The 21,184-nt window shown below is 39.6% G+C and overlaps 3 protein-coding genes across 3 annotated transcripts; 2 read left to right on the forward strand and 1 right to left on the reverse strand.

Moving 5' to 3' along the window:
* The first annotated feature begins 211 nt into the window (after window positions 1-211).
* klf11b (Kruppel like factor 11b) lies at window positions 212-3,933 on the forward strand. Its single transcript, XM_059354103.1, has 4 exons — window positions 212-379; window positions 1,227-1,505; window positions 1,919-2,909; window positions 3,155-3,933. Exons 1-4 carry the CDS (start codon window positions 341-343, stop codon window positions 3,454-3,456), a joined length of 1,611 nt encoding a protein of 536 aa, XP_059210086.1. The 5' UTR covers window positions 212-340; the 3' UTR covers window positions 3,457-3,933.
* Window positions 3,934-7,409: 3,476 nt separating this feature from the next.
* dnaaf2 (dynein axonemal assembly factor 2) lies at window positions 7,410-9,893 on the forward strand. The gene is made up of 2 exons (XM_059353041.1): window positions 7,410-9,290; window positions 9,366-9,893. Exons 1-2 carry the CDS (start codon window positions 7,611-7,613, stop codon window positions 9,738-9,740), a joined length of 2,055 nt encoding a protein of 684 aa, XP_059209024.1. The 5' UTR covers window positions 7,410-7,610; the 3' UTR covers window positions 9,741-9,893.
* A 5-nt stretch (window positions 9,894-9,898) lies between these two features.
* Window positions 9,899-17,605, reverse strand: lrr1 (leucine rich repeat protein 1). Its single transcript, XM_059353043.1, has 5 exons — window positions 17,034-17,605; window positions 14,673-14,771; window positions 13,690-13,942; window positions 11,226-11,700; window positions 9,899-10,624 (listed from the first exon to the last, which is right to left on the reverse strand). Exons 1-5 carry the CDS (start codon window positions 17,214-17,216, stop codon window positions 10,369-10,371), a joined length of 1,266 nt encoding a protein of 421 aa, XP_059209026.1. The 5' UTR covers window positions 17,217-17,605; the 3' UTR covers window positions 9,899-10,368.
* Between the last annotated feature and the right edge of the window lie 3,579 nt (window positions 17,606-21,184).

The following is a 21,184-nucleotide window of genomic DNA, read 5'->3' on the forward strand; positions in this document are numbered from 1 at the left end:
CGGCCACGCCCACCAACGGCCACGCACCCTATTTCCTCCAACCGTCCGGCGTGCACGCACTGTTCACGCGGTCCTCGCCCTCCCATTGGCCGAGGCTCCGCACACACTCAATTGTGATTGGTCGAGTGTTGCCACCCGTCAGTGCGTGTTGTGAGTTTTGTTTTCCTTTTTTTCTCCTCCCCATGTTTTACACACACAGCTGAGAGAAAAGGGAGCCAGTCAGAGAAAAAAAACGACCTCAACCCTACCCCGGTGCAGCCAGCAGCACTGGCAACCGCCGTCTCTTTGTTCTGTACTGCCTTTGACAACAAAAAGTGATATTTAGAAAAAAAATTCCTCAATGCCAGCGCGAAAATTTACAGAAATGGACTCAAACGGGGTAAGAATTCTTTTAAACTGTTACTTCAGCTGAGGCGCGACATTTATTTTGCAGTCTGGGAGCATTCACTTGTTTACTGAGTAATTTTGACTACTATTTGGCAATTTCATAACTGAGGCTCAGTCGTCAGCCTACTTTAACAATATTATACAATTGTGTCATTATTATTTTGTCAGATAAAATCCAAGTGGTGCCAAATATTAAATTAAAATGTGAACACTTGTTTTTTTTCGCAATGTATTGTGCACTTTTTTGTTATTCAGCCTTTGAAAATTAATCGCCTACTATTATATTATGAAAATAAATTGAAACAAGTACGGAAGCCTGTCAATGTTGACAAAGTATTTTATTCAGGTTGAGTTTTTGTAGAGATCAGTAATATTCTTTGTTTACTTTAAAATATGTAATAAGTTATAACGTGATAAACCCACTTCCTGATGCAAACCGCTTTATGGGGATTTCACATGGCTCAACTCTGCAGCACGTCACTGTTTGGTCTATATTTGGCCATGGGAGGTGTCCTGGCTCGGAGCCAGAGGCAGTGCATGCTGGGCTGGGGTGTTGTCACCGACACCCACTCTCCCTTATTGGCAGAATCGTGCAGTTTGGCTGGGAACTTTAGATTTAGGAACAGTGACGGAGCAGATGATAACTGGAAATAGATCTATTTCCCCATTTTGGTAAATCGAATAAAAAGTTTCCCTTTGGTTGCATTTATGCTCTGATGAGTCAAAGTTGAATCAACACAGTGAATCATGCATTTGAAAATGTTCCCAATGATGTGGCGATACTGAGGTGTTTTCATTACGCTTCCTTTGTTTGAAGTTTATTTATTGTTCCTTTCCAGACTGAGTACATGGCTCACTGTGGGTCCAATGCAAAGAGAAGGAGGCATGACAGTGGACAGACTGTCCCAAGTGGTACCTGTGGTCTGGAGTACACAGACCTGGAGGCAGCTGAGGCGTTGGTGTGTATGAGCTCCTGGGGCCAGGGTCACTTCCTCAGCAGCAGCAGGCCAAACCCCTGCAAGCCCAGACCCCTCACCCCGGCCTCGGACTCCTGTGACTCCATCATGCCGCCAGAACTTCCAGAGCCCCCGAAGGACTTTGTGTCCCTCTCCTCCCTCGTAAGTGATTTTTCAAGTGTCAAACCGTATGTCAATTTAGCAACATCAGCTTGTGTTTGATCAGTAAACATTCCTGAGAGTCGAGGTTTGCATTAAACCCGATGACCTTTTCATGTAAAGATAACTGTACCTAGCTGGGCAGTGGTTTATGACAGGAGGCTGGGGCAGGTGAGAGGGTGCTGCAGCATGAAACGCCTTGATACTGTAAGGTGCTTTGACCTTCAGACAGTTACTCCTCTTGAGTCATAAAAATCACAGTTTATAGCTCTTTGCAGCTCAGAGTGATCATTATTCTTGTGTGTACCTGCTCGCCACCTGTGATGCTTATCTCTAAACTCTTTCCCCTGTACAGCTAGAGAAACTGATGTTGGGGTTCACATCTTTAAATGTTCTTCTTTCCCTTCTCCTCCCAGTGCATGACTCCCCCCCACAGCCCCAGCTTCGTTGAGGCATCCAGCACTGCGCTCCAGTCAAGCTCTGGCCCTGCTGTCTCCTCACCACCCTGTTGGTCTGGGCTCCATCAACCTGTCCTGGCACCCATTGCTGAAAAGACCCCCTCCCTCCCCTCTCCGCCACAGCCCTGCAGAGCCATGGCGACCAGCGTCATCCGCCACACCGCAGACAGCACCCCCTGCCAACACCGCATTCCAGTGGCCCCCAGTCCAAAGAAAACTATAGACACAGTAACGGCTGCAACGGGCTGCCAGCAGCAGCAGCAGCAGCAGCAGCAGCAATGGCTGCAGTGCATTACAAAGACTGAGCAGATAACCACACCTCCATCTCCTCCTGCTCCTCTCACACCCACATTGTCCACCTCAATATCAGGGCAGCAAACCAGACCCTCAAAACCTTGTTTGAACAGTGTCTCCACCCCCACTCCTGTCAGTATGCAACCGCAACCCAGCCCACACACTCCCTCTGCTCCTGCAGCCTTGTCCCCGCCCTCGGTCCCCAGCCCTCAAATCATCTGCCAGATGTTCCCTGTCAGCAGCCAATCGGGTATAATCTCAGCCTTCATCCCTGGTGCAGTTCAGACATCCAGTACTGGGATTCGGACCGCCACCACGCCCATCCTCCCCCAGCCCACCGCAGCTAATGGAGCTCCTGTCCAGCAGTCCCTCATTGTGGGCTCAGCGGTGCCTCAGGGCACAGTGATGCTGGTTCTCCCTCAGTCCTCTGTCTCTCAGTCCCCTCACTGCCCTCAGACTGTCATGACGCTGGGCAACACCAAGCTGCTACCTCTGGCCCCGGCCCCTGTCTATGTGCCAGCGGGGCCCAGCGGCGGTACAACAGCCACAAAGATGGACTTTTCCCGCAGGAGAAACTATGTCTGCAACTTCCCGGGCTGCAGGAAGACGTATTTCAAGAGCTCACACCTCAAGGCTCACCTCAGAACACACACAGGTGAGGGTTTACTGCACACACAAGTGTTTGATTTGGTTGATAATCGTGAGGATGTGGAATAAAATGAGACCACCAATGAGTGTTGCATCCTGTTTGTAAGACATTCCTTTCATGGCCTTGTTGTTGATGGGATGTGAGTGAGCTCATTGTTATATCAAAGACACGACAGAATGATGTGGGAAGTTTTTATGACTGAGATGTGACTCACTTGCTGACCTTTTCTCTCCCTGTTTGCCTCCTTTTAGGTGAGAAGCCCTTCAGCTGCAGCTGGGAAGGCTGCGACAAGAGGTTTGCCCGTTCTGACGAGCTCTCCCGACACCGGCGAACACACACCGGGGAGAAGAAGTTTGTGTGTCCCGTGTGCGACCGTCGGTTCATGCGCAGTGATCACCTCACCAAGCACGCCCGCCGCCACATGACCACAAAGAAAATTCCCTCCTGGCAGGCGGATGTTCGGAGCCTGAACAAAATGGCTGCAGGCAAAGCACCCACTTCAAAACCCGGCCTCGCCACACTTAGCATGCTGGTACCTGCCGGCTCTAAGTAGATAATGTACACTGCCATCCTACCCACTCCCAAGATACCACAGGGACACAGAGCAGCCAAGCACACAGGGCTGCTGCTACTTTACTCATGGGAATGAAAGAAAAACATGCACTGGACTCTTTTTTTCTCCTCTACTGCTCATTTGTACATTTTTCTTTAAAGGACTCTTATGTTTACTTTGATATAATTGATAATATTAATGCACTCTTGCCAAAGCCTTTGTATGAAGTTTGTCTTATACGTTTCAGCTTCTCCACCCAACACTTTCTCTTTTGTTTGTGTTGATACTGATATGTGTCTGTGTGAATGTATTGTTTGTTGTACTATGAAATGCATTTATTTGTCATATTTGGAAAAAAACAATGTAAATATGAATATTAATCATCAGTACTATGATTATACCTTGATTATATCTCCCTGTCTAACTTTTCATATTATTTAATACATATTTGTAATAAAAAAAGGATTAAATGAGTCATTCTGTGTGGATTTTGTGAACTTTCTAATCTGGGAAAAAGAATGTGGGATCTAGGTAAAGTCAGCAACCTTTCCCGGTTCTCTCATGCAGCAATGCAGTGAGTGGTGCCTGCCCACATCCTCCGTGCGTCACACTGTGACTCCCCCTCACCACCTCCTCCACCGCCCTCTTTCGGTCTATTGGCTGAATGAATTTTTGGTGTTATAAAAGCTCTTTTGGTGAGACCATCTGGGGACATTGTGTCCTGTTCATTAGCTCAGAGCCAGAGTGTTGATGAGTCAGCAGACAAGACAGACAGAGATTTGTTGGCCTTGTTTCAGAGTTTATTACCAGATCATTTGAGCTCATTCAGCACCATCACATGGGTGAAGGGAGGTGGTGGGGCTGTGTGATTCTTGCATAATACACAACTGACTTTTATTCTCTCAAAAAATCTCTTATCAGTGTGGTATCAATGAGCAAACACCTCCTGTTATTTTTGCTTAGAGGTAACTAGTTCAAGTTCTTGGTATTTTAAAATGCAGAAACATTCCAAAAATAATATTTGTATTAGACAGAAAAACAGGTCACATTTAATTACAATCTAAGATACAAATATTGCAGCAGTTACAATATATGGATATAATTCAATATGTGGTAGACAGGTGTAATCATAAAAGGTATAAACAATGCAATGCAAACAGGTTGTGCAGTGATATTATAAATGTAAGTGCAAATTAGGGCTGCAACTAACGATTATTTTCATTATTGATTAATCTGTTGATTATTTAAACGATTAATCAATTAGTTGTTTGGTCAATAAAATGTTGATAAATATCAATCAGTGTTTCCCAAACCACAAGATGAATCTGAAATATCTTGTTTTGTCCACAAACCAAAGATATATTCAGTTTATTGTCATAAAGGAACAAAGAAACCAGAAATATTCACATTGAAGAAGCTGAAATCAGAGAATTTGGACTTATTGTCTTTAAAAAAGTGCTCAAACCAACTATTCGATTATAAAAATAGTTGACGATTAATTTGATAATCGATCATTGTTCAATTAATTGAATAATTGTTGCAGCTCTAGTGTAAATGCAAATGAATGTAGAGTATGCAAAATGAGATATTTTCAGCTGGAGAAACTGGGACTATGCTGGTGGAAATGATGTTGAATAAACAATAAAAATAAGCCGTTAAGATGCCGCTGAAGCAAAGAGTGTCTCTGTACTGCCTCCATCGTCTCTCTCTTCCTCCATCACCTCCACATTCATAAGCAGTGGTCCCATACCCAGTAACAGCACACCTCTTCCAATCAGACGGAGAGAAATATGAACTGTTGGGGGTGCGACCAATCACTGCTCTCCCCTACATACCCACCCCTTTGCCTTACTGACCGACTTACTCACTGGCTGTTTGCCACCGGAGCGCTGATCTACAGCGACATCTAGTGGCGGATTCACGTCACGTCAGCCTTTACACCAGTGCTGAAGAACATCCTCGTTTGACACGTTTGACACGTACTGTTTATTAAAACAGTACAATAATACAGGAAATCTAATGCACTTCACGATTTGTGCTCATAGCCAAACAATGGTACTGGGTGGTGTACATTTATGTATGTAGATTGCCAATATTCGTTTGCTTAGGAACTAAAAGTAAAGGAAAATGCATGTTTTGCTGCATTACATATCGTCACCCTGTTAAAATAATAGCCTAACTCATTTTTTCAAGTTTTGCAGGAAACACAAAAAACTTCACCAAAAGTGTAACATATAACATTTATTGATCATTTCGCTCAAAAAGGATGTAACGAAGGATGGCTATTGGCATAGTAATAACACTGTGTGTAAATTATGTAACTTAAGAGAAATAAATGACTTAGGCAATTGTTTTGAACATGCCTTTGTGACTTAAGAAAGATATGGTAACACTTTATTTTGAAGGTGTCTACATAAGAGTCACACAAGCCTGTCAGAAACATGACATGACAAGTATCATGAGCATTAATGTTACTTCAAAGTGTCATTAATGTTCATGACACATCCCATGTCATATTTATGTCATGTTTATGACATGCTCATGACACGCTTATGTAGACACCTTCAAAATAAAGTGTTCCCATATCTTGCTTAAGTCACAAAGACATGTTCAAAAATTGCCTAAGTCACATTTTATTTTGACTTAGGCATAATAAATCCGCTTAAGTCTCACACTTGACATAGGCCATTATCTTAAAGGGGCAAAATCACATGATCTGATCAACTGAGGATGTAGGCGATTTTACCATAGATGGATGGCATCATGAGATGATTTAGGCAAAAAAAACAATTTTGACAAAAAATTACGTAGGCGATTATTTTAACAGTGTGACATATATATATATATATATATATATATATATATATGTGTGTGTGTGTGTGTTAACTATTTATTGTTTTTTGCTATCCACTTTGTTGCTGTGACACTTCAAATATATATATATATATATATATATATATATATATATATATATATATATATATATATTTGAAGTGTCACAGCAACAAAATGGATAGCAAAAAACAAAAATAAATAGTTAACAGCAGTATAGACGAGCAATATAAGCAAATTAAAAACAACAAAAATTAAATAAAAAACTTTAGGAACATTATGCAATGTTGACAGAGTCAGAAGTTGGGTATGGACCATTTCACAGAGAATATTGCACATGTAAATTCAATTAAACAACATCTAGGAAGGATTTTGTAATAATAGAATGTGAATTTAAAGACATATAAACTAAAAAGCTAAAGAAAATCACAGTTGAATTTATGTGGCTCATAAAAAATTCAGCTCTGTAAAGTAAGAGTTAAAATGTTTTGTTTTATTCTTGTTTTGTCGCAAATAAAATTATGTAATATTAATGTTATGATAATTTGAATGTCAAAAATAAAAAAAAAAACACTAATAGTGTTGTCAAATTTACATGTTAGTCATTTTCACATACAGCTAATTTTAAAGGGTCTTTACCTCTGGGACCTCAGTTCCAAACATTATAATTACAAGAACAAACACAAACCAAAAATTAGATGAGGAGCTGTGGTCTTAAAGTAACCTTCATTAATGAGTAATTAAACTAATTTCTAAATGGAATAATCCTATAAACTTAAATAAATTCAAAACAATGTGTTTGCGCTTGACATGTCGAAATGTTTTCAGTAAAAATTGCAGTATAAAATGAACAAACCTGTGTATAGAAAAGTCTTAAAGTTCAAAGTGCCAATTAATTAATTAAAACACAATTAAAACAGTGTGTGTGTGTGTGTGTGTGTGTGTGTGTGTGTGTGTGTGTGTGTTTCCCTTCCTTGATATTGTTTTATTTTGGTTAACTTTATTTCTATTACATTATCTGTTTAAATTCGTACTATTATGCTTATTCAGCTGCCGGATCAAGAGAGAGGGAAATGTTTCTTGGGGAAGTGTCTACGTGTTGCACCCATGACTTGTGTTGCTATGGTAACATCAACACAACGAGGACAGTTTGCCGGATGAATCAACAAAAGCTAAAACACCTGGAAATTGACATAAAACGACACTAAATTCGGCAGTTTTTCGGCGAGGACAGCCTGTAAAGGTTTTTAAATGTCGCTAACTTCGACTCTGACTTTTTAAAATTATTTTATTTACTCTATCCGCCTCAATATCTCATCAGCATGGAGGTCGGAGATCAGCTGAAAGAACTAAACATGACAACGGATGAGATGGAAAGACTGACAAAAGCTCTCAAAGACGAGAAATTTAGAGAAATGCTGCGGGATTACGCCCATGAATTATCAGACCCGGAGAATAAGAAAAGGTATGAAGAGGAGATCAAACTCTTGGAGCAGGAGAGAGGTAACACGATTGACTTTATCCACCCGGAGCCGTTCAGGGCTCTCAGGACGAGTGTGAACGGCAAGCAGAAGTGTTTTATCAACATCTGCGCCAATGATAGAGTTGGAAAGCCTGAATGTAAATGGGGGGTGTCGGCGGACGGCCGCAGAGGACAGAGCTGGTCCCTGCCTCACAGTCTGCACCCAGGGAGACAAGACACGGATCCTAAAGGAAACAAGATCATGATCTATGATGCAGTTTTCCACCCTGACACTATCCACATTGCGAGCAAAAACAAGAGGTTTATGGAGATGGTGGACAGCACAGCCATTCAGGGAATCCAGGATGCTTTCAAAGTCACTCTGGATAAAAACAATGTGAGGGAGCTGAAGACGAAATACAAAGGGACCCCGCAGCCTTGTGTCATCCGAAAACCCATACCTGGATATAAAAAGGAGCCTTCAGAGGAGCCTGACCCTCTTGCATTCCCGTACCCATGTGAAAAAAGACCCCCCACATCCCTGCAAGCCGAGCCTGCAGCAACAAAAAACAGCCGTGATGCTGAACAGAAAAGTTTCCAGATCCAGCCTCAGAGAGCCAAAGAGCCCACCAAGCCAAACTACACAGTAAAATATCGATCTTTTGTGGATCTACAGGACTTCAGATGTTCCAGAGACTCTGCACAAAGCCCCAGGCCCAAAGAGATAGTGGTTACCATCGACATGCCACTTCTGAAGGCGGCCACAGACGCCAGCCTTGAGGTGGAAGAGAGACGGCTGCTGCTGGAGGCCAAGAAACCAGCCTACAGACTGGAGCTGCCTTTAGCCTACCCTGTGGATGAAGACAAAGGAGAGGCCATGTTCAACAAACAGAGAGGACAGCTTACAGTCACACTGTCTGTTCTGCCTTCTAACGAAGCTGTGGATTTTGCTGTAGGGTCCGCTCAAACTAGTGATGATGAGAGACAGGAGGAGGTTAGTGAGGTAGAAGAGGAGGATGAATGGATCGAGAAGAGGGAAGACAAGGAAAGTAAAGAGGAGGAGCAAGGAGGTGTCGAGCAGGATTTGAGGGTAGAGGAAGGTGAAGAAGAGGGAGGAAGAGGTCAAAAGAGCGGAGAGGAGCAGATGAAGGAGGGAGAAAATAGTGACGAGGGAAATGGAGTGGAGGTGGAGACGAAATGGAAGGAGGAGAAAGGAAAAGGCCAAGATGTGGAGGAGGAAAAAGTGAACGAACTGAAGCACGAGCTTGAAAAAGAAATCTGGGATTGTAACTCAGATAACAAGGATCCCAGTGTTACAAGTTTAAAATGCAATACTGTAACTAATGTTTCTTCTGGAGAAGAAAACAGGCTCCAAGCTTCACCTGAAACAGAAAGCCAGCCTGTTTTAATCACTGCTGAGCATTCAAGCTGCACAGGAAAAGAGGAAGAAGTTATTATGAAGTTGACCACCAAAATGAAGACTTCAGGAGTCAAAGAGGATACTGGGAAGACAAGAGAGTGTGTCAGTGGAAATGAGAAGGTGAGGTAAATCCCAACAACAGTGTTGATGAGGAGTTAAAGTTTTTGTGATCAAACTAATGTTTTGCTGTTCCAGGTGGAAACAGATGCTGCATCTCTGCACCACGGATCCACTGAGGAATCCACAGCAGCTCACAGGCAGAACGTAAAGGAGAGCAGCACCTCCCAGGAGCCCAGCAAGACGCCTGCAACAGATGAAACAAACAAGTCAAGCAGAGGAGGTTCAGCCTCTGAGGAGCCTGCCGTGGGTTCATTAAAGCAGGAGGCGAGGGGGGACGTAGACGAAGACGACCTGCCCACAGAGCAAATCTTCCAAAGCCCGGTGAACGACAAGCAGCCACCTGTGGTACTGAGGGAAATTGATGAAGATGGAAACGAGACGATCATCAGTGATCATGTCACATGTGCTGGGTTTATCTTCCAAAACTCCCTCATTTATGAGCTGGACTGAGGTCAATGCTCCACAGGAGGCTCTGTAGAGGTTTGAATGTTTGTTATATCAGTACAGTTAATCTGCATTGTGTCCAACAATATTAAATGTTCAGGATATCCTTTAAATAAACCATTTCAATAACTCCAGAATAAACTACTTTAGACAACTTGATGATACTTTTCTTTTATTGAAGTTTTCACATGTATATAAAAACTGTGGGTCATTAGAACAGTAAAAGCCAACTCCATTTAGCCAGCGCTCACAGACCCTGAGGCACTGTTCAGAAAAAAACTCTTAATCATCTAGTTTTTTTATATTCCCCTGCCTGGTAGAAGAAGGGGAGCCTGCAGCGTGCTCCAAGAGGCAGCAAGAACAGGGAGGAGGATGTATAACATTTGTGCTTCCCACTATGATAAAGTCAATGCCACTCAGTTATAGATGGAGCAGGTAAGTGCATTTTAAGTTGAATGGAAGTGTAAAACCGTCTGATTGAAGCATTTTCAAAAAGCTTATCAGAGTCAATATTGTCCTTTCATTTAAAGGCAGAAAGCTGTTCCCCCCCGACAGTCTTAGAACTTGCAATGTATTGCAAAACCCACAGCAATTTCCAGAAGTTGGCGTGTTTCCTGTCAAACCAAAGTCCTCCTCATCTGATTCCTCTCTGGAGGGAGTTGTCTAAAAACTCTGAGTAGCAGGAGAGGGAGCAGAAGTGCTGCTGCACCGGAGCGTCTGTGCCCCCCATGTCGTCCACCAGGACCACTGTGTGAGAGACTTGGTGCAGGTTCATGCTGACGGCCGTCTTGATGTAGAAATTGATGCAGACGCGGCCGCAGTCGCAGGTCTTGGCTACTTCGAGGTCCCGACACAAGTGGGCAGGGATGAGGTGAGGTCCGTATGGTAACCTGTCAGGTCAATCAGAGAGGACACGACATTAATCCTTCACTGAATAACTGTAAAAATTGAATATTACATTGGATCTACTACAAAGTTTAAATCATGTTCTTGTTATTTAAGTCTACAGGACCAGACTGTATGTTAAAAACAACAGGGATAACTATATCTCCTGGAATGTCAAGTCCAATTTAATTTCTGTGGGTCAATACCACAAGACAGAAATCCATGCTGACTCCCTTCAACAACAGTGATTGCAGCTAAGAAACGGAACCTGAAATTAATTTAGTTTCATTTTTAGTTTCTGACCAGGAAATATTGTTTGGCTTAATTTTAGTTTTTAACCCTCTGAACTCCACGATGGGTTTGAAATGCATGGTTTCTTTAAAAAGAAAAAAAGTCTTATTTAAGCAATCTATCATAGCCAGAAACAAAAAAACTGAAATTATAATCAGATTTTCAAATATCAGCTGGTCTTTGAACAAGTAGAGTCTGAAAATAGGGAGATTTTAATCAAAAGACATTTTTCACTACTTATTTTCATTTTAGTTTTATGATAAAATTCCTGCAACAAAGACACAGCATGACACACTGAGCACGTTTCATTCTAACCTGAGGTTGGCCACGGCTCTGGAGGCCAGCTCTTGAAGCGGGAGGGGGAATGTAAGGTTCATTGTGTGGTCAAGGGGGTTCGGTTGGACAAACGGATTCCCAAACAGGTCCAGGTTCTCCAGGCTCAGCTTACGGAAGTCGCTGGGCAACACAGCTAGCTGGTTATGCGCCGCCGACAGGAACCTCAACTTTGAGAGACGGCCGATGTGGAACGGCAGACAGACGAGCTCATTGTCGTCCAGTTTGAGGTTCACTAGTTCTCTGAGCTGGCAGAACTGAGCGGGGAGGGACTGCAGGCGGTTCTGGCTGAGGTCCAGCAGCTGGAGGGTCCGCTGCAGGGTGGACAGGCACAGGGCCTGGCTGAAGGCTTCCAGGTGGTTGTTGTGGAGGATGAGTTCAGAGAGGCAGCTGAGGTCACCGATGGTGGCGGGGAGCTTCTTGATGTGGTTGTTACTGAGGTCTAGCTTGCGGAGCGCTGCACAAACAGAAACAAAGAAAATACAGAAACTAAAAAAGGGGCAATCGAGCTGTTTAATACTGTATAAGAAAAGAATGATCAGATTGAAGCAGCAGAAGTTGAGATATCTTGACTTTTTGTCCCAACCTCATAAAACACTATACATAGTAAACAAGTATTGGTACTGCATTGGTACTGGTTCCTAACCGCTCAGTACCGAAATATTGATCAGTTCCTGGACAGATGGTGACACTTTCGGCATGTAAAATGTGAAATTGAACTGCTTTTCTCTGCTTTATGTCATATTAAACTGAATATATTTGGGTTTTGGCTGACAAAACTAGAAATTTAAAGTTATTACATTGGACTTTAAGAAACTGGGATGGCCATTTTTCACCATATGACATTTTATAGACAAACTAATCTAGAAAATAATCTGTAGATTAATTGATAATGAAAATAATCTGTAGTTGCAGCCCTAAAGATTATTATCTCCCTCCATAGTCACAGAACTACAGGTGTATCACAATACATCAGAATATCATAGAAAGTTTTTTTTTTATGTCAGTAGTTCAATTAAAAAAGTGGAAATAACACATTATATAGATCCATTACACACAGAATGAAACATTTCATGTCTTATTTAATTTAATTTAATTTCTTCTAATTATGATTATGGTTTACATTTAGTGAAGACTTAAAATTCAGTGTCACAAAAAAATGTAATATTACAAAAGACCGATTTTAAAAAAAATTGTTTAATATTGAAATGCTGGCCTCTGAAAAGTATGTCCATCTATATGACTCAATAGTTGGTTGGGGCTGTTTGACTTGAACTACTGGAAATGGACTTTTCCATCATATTCTAATGTATTGAGATGCACCTGTATATTTCACAGGCTAAGCAGGACTCCTCATGATAAATAAACTGACCTCCATATGTTAAATTAGTGAAGTGACACTTTAAACTCCTCCACCTTCACCTTATCAATGCTCTTTAATCTTCCCTATAGAAATAAAAGAAGTGCAGGGTTGCCCCTGGAAAGAATTACATAACGCTTAAGAATAAACAAGAGGTGTTTCAAAGAGTATGGGGATGTTTTATACATTATATTAACAACAATAATCTGGCTCATTTAATAAACGAACCTGGAGCAGAATAATTTTACCCTCTGCTTATTTATGCTTATGTTCATTTGCTCTATACTCATGTACTATTTTTTTGAACGGATCCTCAAGGACTTTTGTTCTTAAATGATGCTACCTTTGGCCGCCATGTTCTTGTATGTTTGCTTGTTTTGTATTTTTCTTGTGACCTATGTGTCAATTTTGTAAAACAAAACTCAATAAATACACTACCGGTCAAAAGTTTTAGAACACCCCAATTTTTCCATTTTTTTATTGAAATTCAAGCAGTTCAAGTCAAATGAACAGCTTGAAAGGGTACAAAGGTAAGTGGTGAACTGCCAGAGGTAAATAAAAAAAGGTAAGCTTAACCAAAACTGGAAAATAATGTACATTTCAGAATTATACAAGTACGGTAGGCCTTTTTCAGGGAACAAGAAATGGGTTAACAACTTAACTCTATGGAGTCTTTTTTTTGTCATTTTGTGTCTTTTTTAGTCATTTTGTGTCTTTTTTAGGTCATTTTGTGTCTTTTTTAGTCATTTTGTGTCTTTTGGTGTCTTTTTTTGTCATTTTGTGTCTTTTTTTAGTCCTTTAGTCCAACATAAAATGTGACTTTGAATCTTTTTTTTACTTTCAAAACACTATCATGCTCAATAAAGAATTTTAAATGTTGCAAATGTGCATTAATTTCAGAGTACACTGAGACATTAAACTGCATCATTTTCAATTAAATTCTGGAAAAGTTGGTGTGTTCTAAAACTTTTGACCAGTAGTGTATATTGTAGGTAGAAACACAATGTAAAATCAAGCACTTTCAAATTCTATAGTTGATAATATCATTTTCAATGTGTAGCAAAAAGCCCTTTGAGCTCACTCCACCTTTGAGCGACAGCATCCGCATGTCCACCCGTGACAGTTTGCAGTAGGACACCTGCAGCTGCTCCAGAGAGTAGGGGAAGTTGGAGGTGAGGGGGTAATCCTTCTTGGAGACAATGGTGAGCTTCTTCTTGGGCTGCTCCACGTCTCTGGCGCGGACAGGAGTGAGCGTGGAGAGAGGAAGGCTGCTCGCTTCACTTCCTCTGTGTGCCAGACGAGCAGCTGAGAGGAAGTTCTTTAAGCTGTTTGCATCGGCCTGCAAATAAATAAATGAATCAATGAAGTCAGAAAAGGATTAATGGGTAACAGAAACTGCACATTCACAGTAACTTCTCAGGTGTATGACCGGATTCCTTGAAATATCTAACCTAGTTTCACTGGCCTGGAATACCACGACACACTTCTGTTGAATGAACATGATGTACTTTTTGCTGCTGGGAATAAAAAGTGAATGACTCATTATGTAAAGTGCAGGGATAAGGCTTAATTTTGTGAATACGTGTACAATCCAATTCTGGTGAAAATAATAGGCCTTCAACCAGCCATTTAAATGTATGCTCAGTATATTTTTAAATCTAAAATGATGGCCCTGTGGGTAAATGAAAGTTTAGTTTAGGAACTTATGCTAACTTTTTATCTGCATAATGTGGCATCAGTCTGTTTCTAGGTGTGTCAGTGAGTGTTCTTCTTTCAACGTGACAGGTTGAACTATGTAATGTAGGTGAAAGGTCATTGCAGACTTCAAAACAGCCAGGAGGGCTTTATAGCAAGTGGAAACAATGCGGCTGTTATGGTGACAGTCCAGGCTTCAGCTGCAGACAAAACAACTCAATGTGTCTGTCTAGTTTGGTAAACGAGTGAGTAGACAGTGTGACTCTTGTCTTGTCTTGTGATGACATTTTCCAAGGAAATAAACAAAAAGTTATTTCATCACAAACCTGACACAAAAACCCTTTAATTCAGACTGTAATTGTTGTACGTCATACCTTGCTCAAACAAATGTCAACAGCAGGCTCCTTTAGTCTCACAGTGGCTTTTCCTTCCTCCACAAACCAAGTGAAGAACTTCTCTATGTTGTCTTTTAGCTGCAAGACAAAGTTGGCAAATGTCAGTGATGGAAAAGTACATGACACAACAACAGGGTGGGTAAAGATTATTTTCAACCGGGAGTGATTCACTGTCTCAACAAGTGTAGACATGGAAGCATTTTTACCTTTTTGTCAACATGCAGTTTCATTTCTTTACAGAGCTTTGGCCTTTTAAATCAGATGCCTCTGAAGCACCTGAAGGCAGCATTTCAGACCATGAAAACAATACTTTTAAAGGTTTTAAAATATATAGCTCTTTAGGGGGAACGAAGAGACGAATTAAAGATTAATTAATGGGATTGAGTTGATTGAAAACTCCAAAATACAGTCAAAGTTGGTGGAATGTGTTGCTAATGCAATGTTTAATATGGTCAGTTTTAAAAGCAGATCTGACAAATAATATAACATGATCAACTCATTAAACTATATTTATTGTAAGAGCTATAATATGGTAATATCTGATCCACCAGGTCAGTACATTAAGGACAGGGCAGATTTGGGGGAAAATAATCTTAAGAAAAGTGTGTGGCACAAATGCATGCTGGGATAGGGTCCAGTGGTCTATATATACAGATATTTAAAATGACAATAGATTACAGACTTGTGAGCATTAAATGTAAAAGAAACCAACACTTAATATACTGTATAAACGGTTAGGCACCTGCTTAAAAGTTCCTTTTTGTATCTCTGTATGACAGGTGTTGTCTGATGATGTTATGAGACTTGAAGTGGCTATAAAATGTTCTTATGACCCTGAGCTAAATCTGAATCAAATCAAAAATCAAATTCAAGCACTTTTCAAGCATTTCAAGCTTATTCCAATATCTGGTAGCTGTGGAAAATGAATAGGGTTGTCACAATGTCAATGATCAAAATCAAAGGTAGGAAAAGTGATTTAATATTTAAATTTGACATAGGACCATAGCATGGTACCTTCCCAAAATATGGCAGATCACACCTGATATCATGTAACGTGTATTTAAAGAAGAATTTGAAAATGTGAATGACATTTATCAAGGCAAAAAAACAAGCAGTCGATCATCTTTATGAATAAATACTTGATGGCCTAAAAATGGCATAGCTTTTAGTGCTGAACTGAATCAAGAATTTGGAGAATCTACAGCACTATAGATTCAATATTTCTATAGAGTAGATTAGATTATAGTTTATTGATTCCACAACGGGGAAATTCACTTGTCACAGCAGCCAAAACAGAAGAAAAAGGTGTGAATATAAATTACAGGAGGGGAAAAGTAGTAGTTTGAATGAAAAATGAAGATTATAAATACAGATCAAGATTATATAAAAGCTATGGTGAGTAGTGTAATGATATGTGCTAACAAAGTTATATACAGTATGCTGAAGTTATGTTTCATGTCAGCATTCTACAGAAGGCTGACACATCAAGAAAAAAGAGTTTCATGTTTCACAATCTGTCTGCTGCTGTTGTATGTAGACTTAACATCCCATGTAGTCAAGCAGTGTAAAGCACCTTATTAAAGAGCCAAACACTGAATTATGATGGGTGTTTTCAAAAGTTTTCCAGCACTTTCGGACCCCTGAAACTCATGCAATTAGTCTGATTAGTAGAACAACAACAACAGAGGCTACCACAAGGAGATACAGTCATGGAAAAAATTATTAGACCATTATTTTCTTCAATTTCTTGTTCATTTTAATGCATGGAATAACTAAAGGTACATTTGTTTGGACACATATAATGATAAAAACAAAAATAGCTCATAAGAGATTCGTTTAAGAGCTGATCTATTGCACGTCTGTCCGTCCTGGGAGATAGATCCCTCCTTTGTCGCTCTCCCTGAGGTTTCTTCTTCTTTTCCCCCTGTTAGAAGGGTTTTTTGAGGAGTTTCTCCCTGGCCGCTGTGAGGGTCTAAGGACAGAGGGTGTTGTACCATGTACAGTCTGTAAAGCCCTTTGAGGCAAATCTGTGATTTGTGACTTGGGGCTGTATAAATAAAATTGACTTGACTTGACATCTAGCCATTTTCTATGGTTGTCTTGATAATAACCAAAAGCATTATCAAGAAAACCATGGAAAATGTCTAGATATCAGCTCTTAAATTAAACTCTTATGAACTATTTTTGTTGTTATCATTATATTTGTTCACACAAATGTACCTTTAGTTGTACCAGGCATTAAAATGAACAAGAAACTGAAGAAAAACAAGGGTGGTGGAATATTTTCCATGACTACATGATGAAGACAGCCCCAGCTGTACCAGCAGCAGAGACACTGACCTTGTACTTGCAGCCTGCTCTGTCTCTGGCTGTGCAGATCATCATGTAAATGTTGCTCCTTTGACTCGTCTTGTCCAAATGTTTCCCGATGGACAGCACGGCTCTCGTCCCCTTCCCTCGACTTTTCATCCCAAACGAGGGAAGCAGCCGATTCACCACCTCGACATCACACTGCAGCTTCATCGCAAATGAGTCCTAAAATAAAAAACCACCCTTAAAGTCCGGCTCAGTGCCGAGTCAGAGTGAACTAAGGGTTTTTAAACGCATACCAGAGAGGGAAAAAGAAACTTCCGCGACAAAGTGACGTCCACAACACACATCCGTCCTCTTCATGGATGTCAACAACCGGACCAGCCCTCTCTGCCGAGCCGCGGCCGCACCTGAAGGGCTGTCGGAGCGGCCACATACAGCGGGGATACCGAGCCTTTAGTGGGCCGCAGCGGTGACTTTAACCGGGTCCTGACAGTCCGTGAAACGATAGTTTGCGGTTGTCAGTTGGCCGTTAGCAGCCGTTAGCATAATCTCGCGCGCGTGGGAAGTGACGTCATGGAAGGGCTCGTCTCGTTAGCGCGCGAGGAGGGACGGTTTGTTTTGTTTGGCTTCAGTATAATATGTCGTCACCCTGTTAAAGTAAACGCCTAACTAAATTTTGCAGGAAAGACAAAAAACTTCACCAAAAGTGTAACATATAACATTTATTGATAATTTCACTCAAAAAGGATGTAACAAAGGATGGCTATTGGCATAGTAATAACACCGTGTGTAAGTTATGTAACTTAATAAAAATAAATGACTTAGTATAGGCAATTTTTTTAACATGCCTTTGTGACTTAAGAAAGATATGGTAACACTTTATTTTGAAGGTGTCTACATAAGAGTCACACAAGCCTGTCAGAAACAAGTATCATGAGCATTAATGTTACTTTAAAATGTCATTAATGTTCATGACACATCCCATGTCATGTTTACGACAGACTCATGTTCTTTATTTGAGTATTTCCATTTTTTCTGCTACTTTCTAGTATAACACATATATTAAACTTTTTTTTTACCCCATTATATTTATTATGCAGATTAATAATACAAAATATAATCAACAAATAAAATGTGATTTATTCGTAATGGTGAAGACAAAAATATATATAATATTCCTATTTATTTCATACTGTATTTAACAAAAAAATAATAATAATTTAACTCAAAGTCCACTTACTAGCTTTTTTTCCAGTTGTATCTCCATGACAACTGAAAAAAAAATCATCTGCTGAGCAAAACTGTGAAAAGCAATTAAACCTTTTTTCTTTTCTTTGGTCAAAGTACTGTTGGATGTATGAAGAGATGCAGTAAAAAAAAAAAATAAATATGGTTCTTAAGAAATTGTGCCATCTAGCGGTCAGCAGAAAGAAACATTTGCTCCCAAATTATGCAAGGCAGGGAGATATACTTTTTTTTAATGACAGCTGTTTTGATTTTGCAGATTCAGATTTTCCATACAAACATCAGTTTGTCTACAATGTCAGTTCACTTTTTATGTGTTTTGAAATGTTCAAATTTATCAGGTCGCAGAAACTGCCTTATCTTTATGATAACAGAATAGGAGGAATATGAGACAATGGTAAACAAATATATATAAAAACCCCACTGTATTATTGGAATTCATAAAAATATTCCCATTTTCTTTATTATATCCTCTATACTGACCCCAGATTTAACTCTAGTTTAAACAATATGTTGAATTTAAACTTTCTTTTTTTGAGCACAAATGGTTTATATGTACCAGCCACCCTCTGTATCACAACCACGAACCATGGAAAGTTATTAGTAGAAGTCATTGGATGTCAGCGTCGTGGTTCCAGTGTTTCTTTACTTGAAGACAGCAGAGGAACCAGTGAGCTGTGAGTCTGAGAGTGTGTGACACTGTCAACTCAGATCAACATCATCACAGGAGAAACTTATTCTTATTCTTTTTCAACACACACACAGGAGGGATTGTATATTTGTGTAAAAAAAAAGGAGGATAAAGCTCCAAAACCCACAACCTGTTAGATAACTCCTTATACAGTCATGAAAAAAAATATTAGGCCATTGTTTTCTTCAATTTCTTGTTCATTTTAATTCCTGGTACAACTAAAGGTACATTTGTTTGGACAAATATAATTATAACAATAAATATAGCTTAGAAGAGTTTAATTTAAGAGCTGATATCTAGCCATTTTCCATGGTTTTCTTGATAATAACCAAAATCATTATCAAGAAAAACATGGAAAATGTCTAGATATCAGCTATTTTTGTCGTAATCGTTATATTTGTCCAAACAAATGAACCTTTAGTTGTACCAGGCATTAAAAATAAACAAGAATTTGAAGAAAGCAAGGGTGGTCTAATAATTTTTTCCATGACTCAACTTGTTTTTAATGTATTTCCCACTTGACAGGGCATAAGTTCACTGATTCATATTCAATAATAATCCATCAGGGCTACTTTTATTGCACACATTTTGACATTCAATTCACGTTTCCACTCCGCATTTCCCTTATTAATAAAAGCTTTTTGGTGGAAAAGAACAAAACAACCAAAACAGAATACATATGTCTTTGGTTTCACTATTAATGAACTAAAAGACATTTTGGTAATAACATGCAACTTTTCTTTGTTCTTTGATTATTCTTATCATCACCCTCACACGTATAACAACACACACAATAAAAAGGTCAAAGTAAGAACTGACGAAGCTTAGCATCCTGTGATTTTAAAAAAAAATATGAGTGATGAAAACATTAAGATGCTGAGGTCATGTTGTTTTCATGTATTAGTGGCATGTATGCACCATTTAAGACAGTTACTATTATCATCATACACACTGTGTTGCATTTAGATACACTCCACACTGTTTGTCCCACACCTGCAGAGACTAGTCCTGTCACGATAATTACTATATCAACTTATTCAAGTTCGATATATAAAAATGGACACAATAGTTTTTTCTGGACTCGACATATTGTCGTTTACATGCGTTTGTTTACATAAGCCATCAACATTTCCACCAGTCGCGCTGCTTCTTTCCCTCTCTTGTCAGACACACACACACACACACAAACAAACATAAGTTTATGATAATAAACGTTTATGATAATTCTAAATGTTCATCTCAGTACATTTTTTTTGTTAACCAGTTGTTTCGATTGTAGTTTATTTATTTATCTATTTTATATTATTATATATATTTTGTTTATCTAGGATATTTTTAATATTTCATTTCCACAATTCAATTCCAACATTTAATATTCTTGAGATTTAAAAATGCTTTAAAAATGGCTTTTTATGAAATGCTTATTATGCTCTAAGTATATATCTATTATATATCATTATATCAGTGGCATGGAATGGTCCTAAAACAACATCATTGATACTATCTTTTATCATGATAGTTTCTGGGAAAATATATCGTCCTAAAAAATGTATTATCGTGACAGGCCTTGCAGAGACAATATAACTGTACTAGTACGGATATGTGCAATTCAATACAGGACGCTTTTACCTAATGTGACTGTGTTAAAAAATAGAAGTTTCTTTTACTTCATATTTACAGTGGAATTTCCTGAAAGAGCTTCATAAATCTTTATTAAAGGGATAGTTTGGCTGTACTGAAGTGGGGTTGTATGAGGTATTTATCCACAGTCAGTGTACGTCTCCAATTTGGAGAAGCAGGCAGGAAATGAAATGAAAGATACTAATTTCTCCCACTGGATTTAATAGAGTAAGACCTAGCGCTGCGCTTCTAAAGGGCGTGGCAGTGACCAATCCCATGTGACAGAGGCACAGGAAATGACAGAAGCTAAGCATTGTACTGGTGAGGACGGGGGCAGCAGCAGCACGTATCATAGCCACCTAAAAAAAATAAGTTTCAGTATGAGTGTATGCTATATTTAGATTATTCTGACCACTGTACCTGCCATCAGACATCCCTGTTATCATATATACAGTCATGGAAAAAAATATTAGACCTTTTACTTTAATTTCTTGTTCATTTTAACCCATAAGAACCCAGACCCAGTTGTCCTTAATGGAAAATTATGGGGGATATACCACAGAACAAGTGGACCACATAGAACACATTTATGATGTTTTAATAAAAAAATACAACCCCTAAA

This window comes from Centropristis striata, chromosome 16 (assembly GCF_030273125.1).
Source record: "Centropristis striata isolate RG_2023a ecotype Rhode Island chromosome 16, C.striata_1.0, whole genome shotgun sequence".
Taxonomy (NCBI): Eukaryota; Metazoa; Chordata; class Actinopteri; order Perciformes; family Serranidae; genus Centropristis; species Centropristis striata.

Coding starts and splice junctions, on each gene's coding strand:
- klf11b (XM_059354103.1), top strand. CDS start 341: ATGCCAGCGCGAAAATTTACAGAAATGGACTCAAACGGG. Junction 380..1,226: donor CAGAAATGGACTCAAACGGG/GTAAGAATTCTT, acceptor GTTCCTTTCCAG/ACTGAGTACATGGCTCACTG. Junction 1,506..1,918: donor TTGTGTCCCTCTCCTCCCTC/GTAAGTGATTTT, acceptor TTCTCCTCCCAG/TGCATGACTCCCCCCCACAG.
- dnaaf2 (XM_059353041.1), top strand. CDS start 7,611: ATGGAGGTCGGAGATCAGCTGAAAGAACTAAACATGACAACGGATGAG. Junction 9,291..9,365: donor GTGTCAGTGGAAATGAGAAG/GTGAGGTAAATC, acceptor TTGCTGTTCCAG/GTGGAAACAGATGCTGCATC.
- lrr1 (XM_059353043.1), bottom strand. CDS start 17,216: ATGAAGCTGCAGTGTGATGTCGAGGTGGTGAATCGGCTGCTTCCCTCG. Junction 13,943..14,672: donor TTGACATTTGTTTGAGCAAG/GTATGACGTACA, acceptor ATTTATTTGCAG/GCCGATGCAAACAGCTTAAA. Junction 10,625..11,225: donor AGAGCCGTGGCCAACCTCAG/GTTAGAATGAAA, acceptor TTGACCTGACAG/GTTACCATACGGACCTCACC.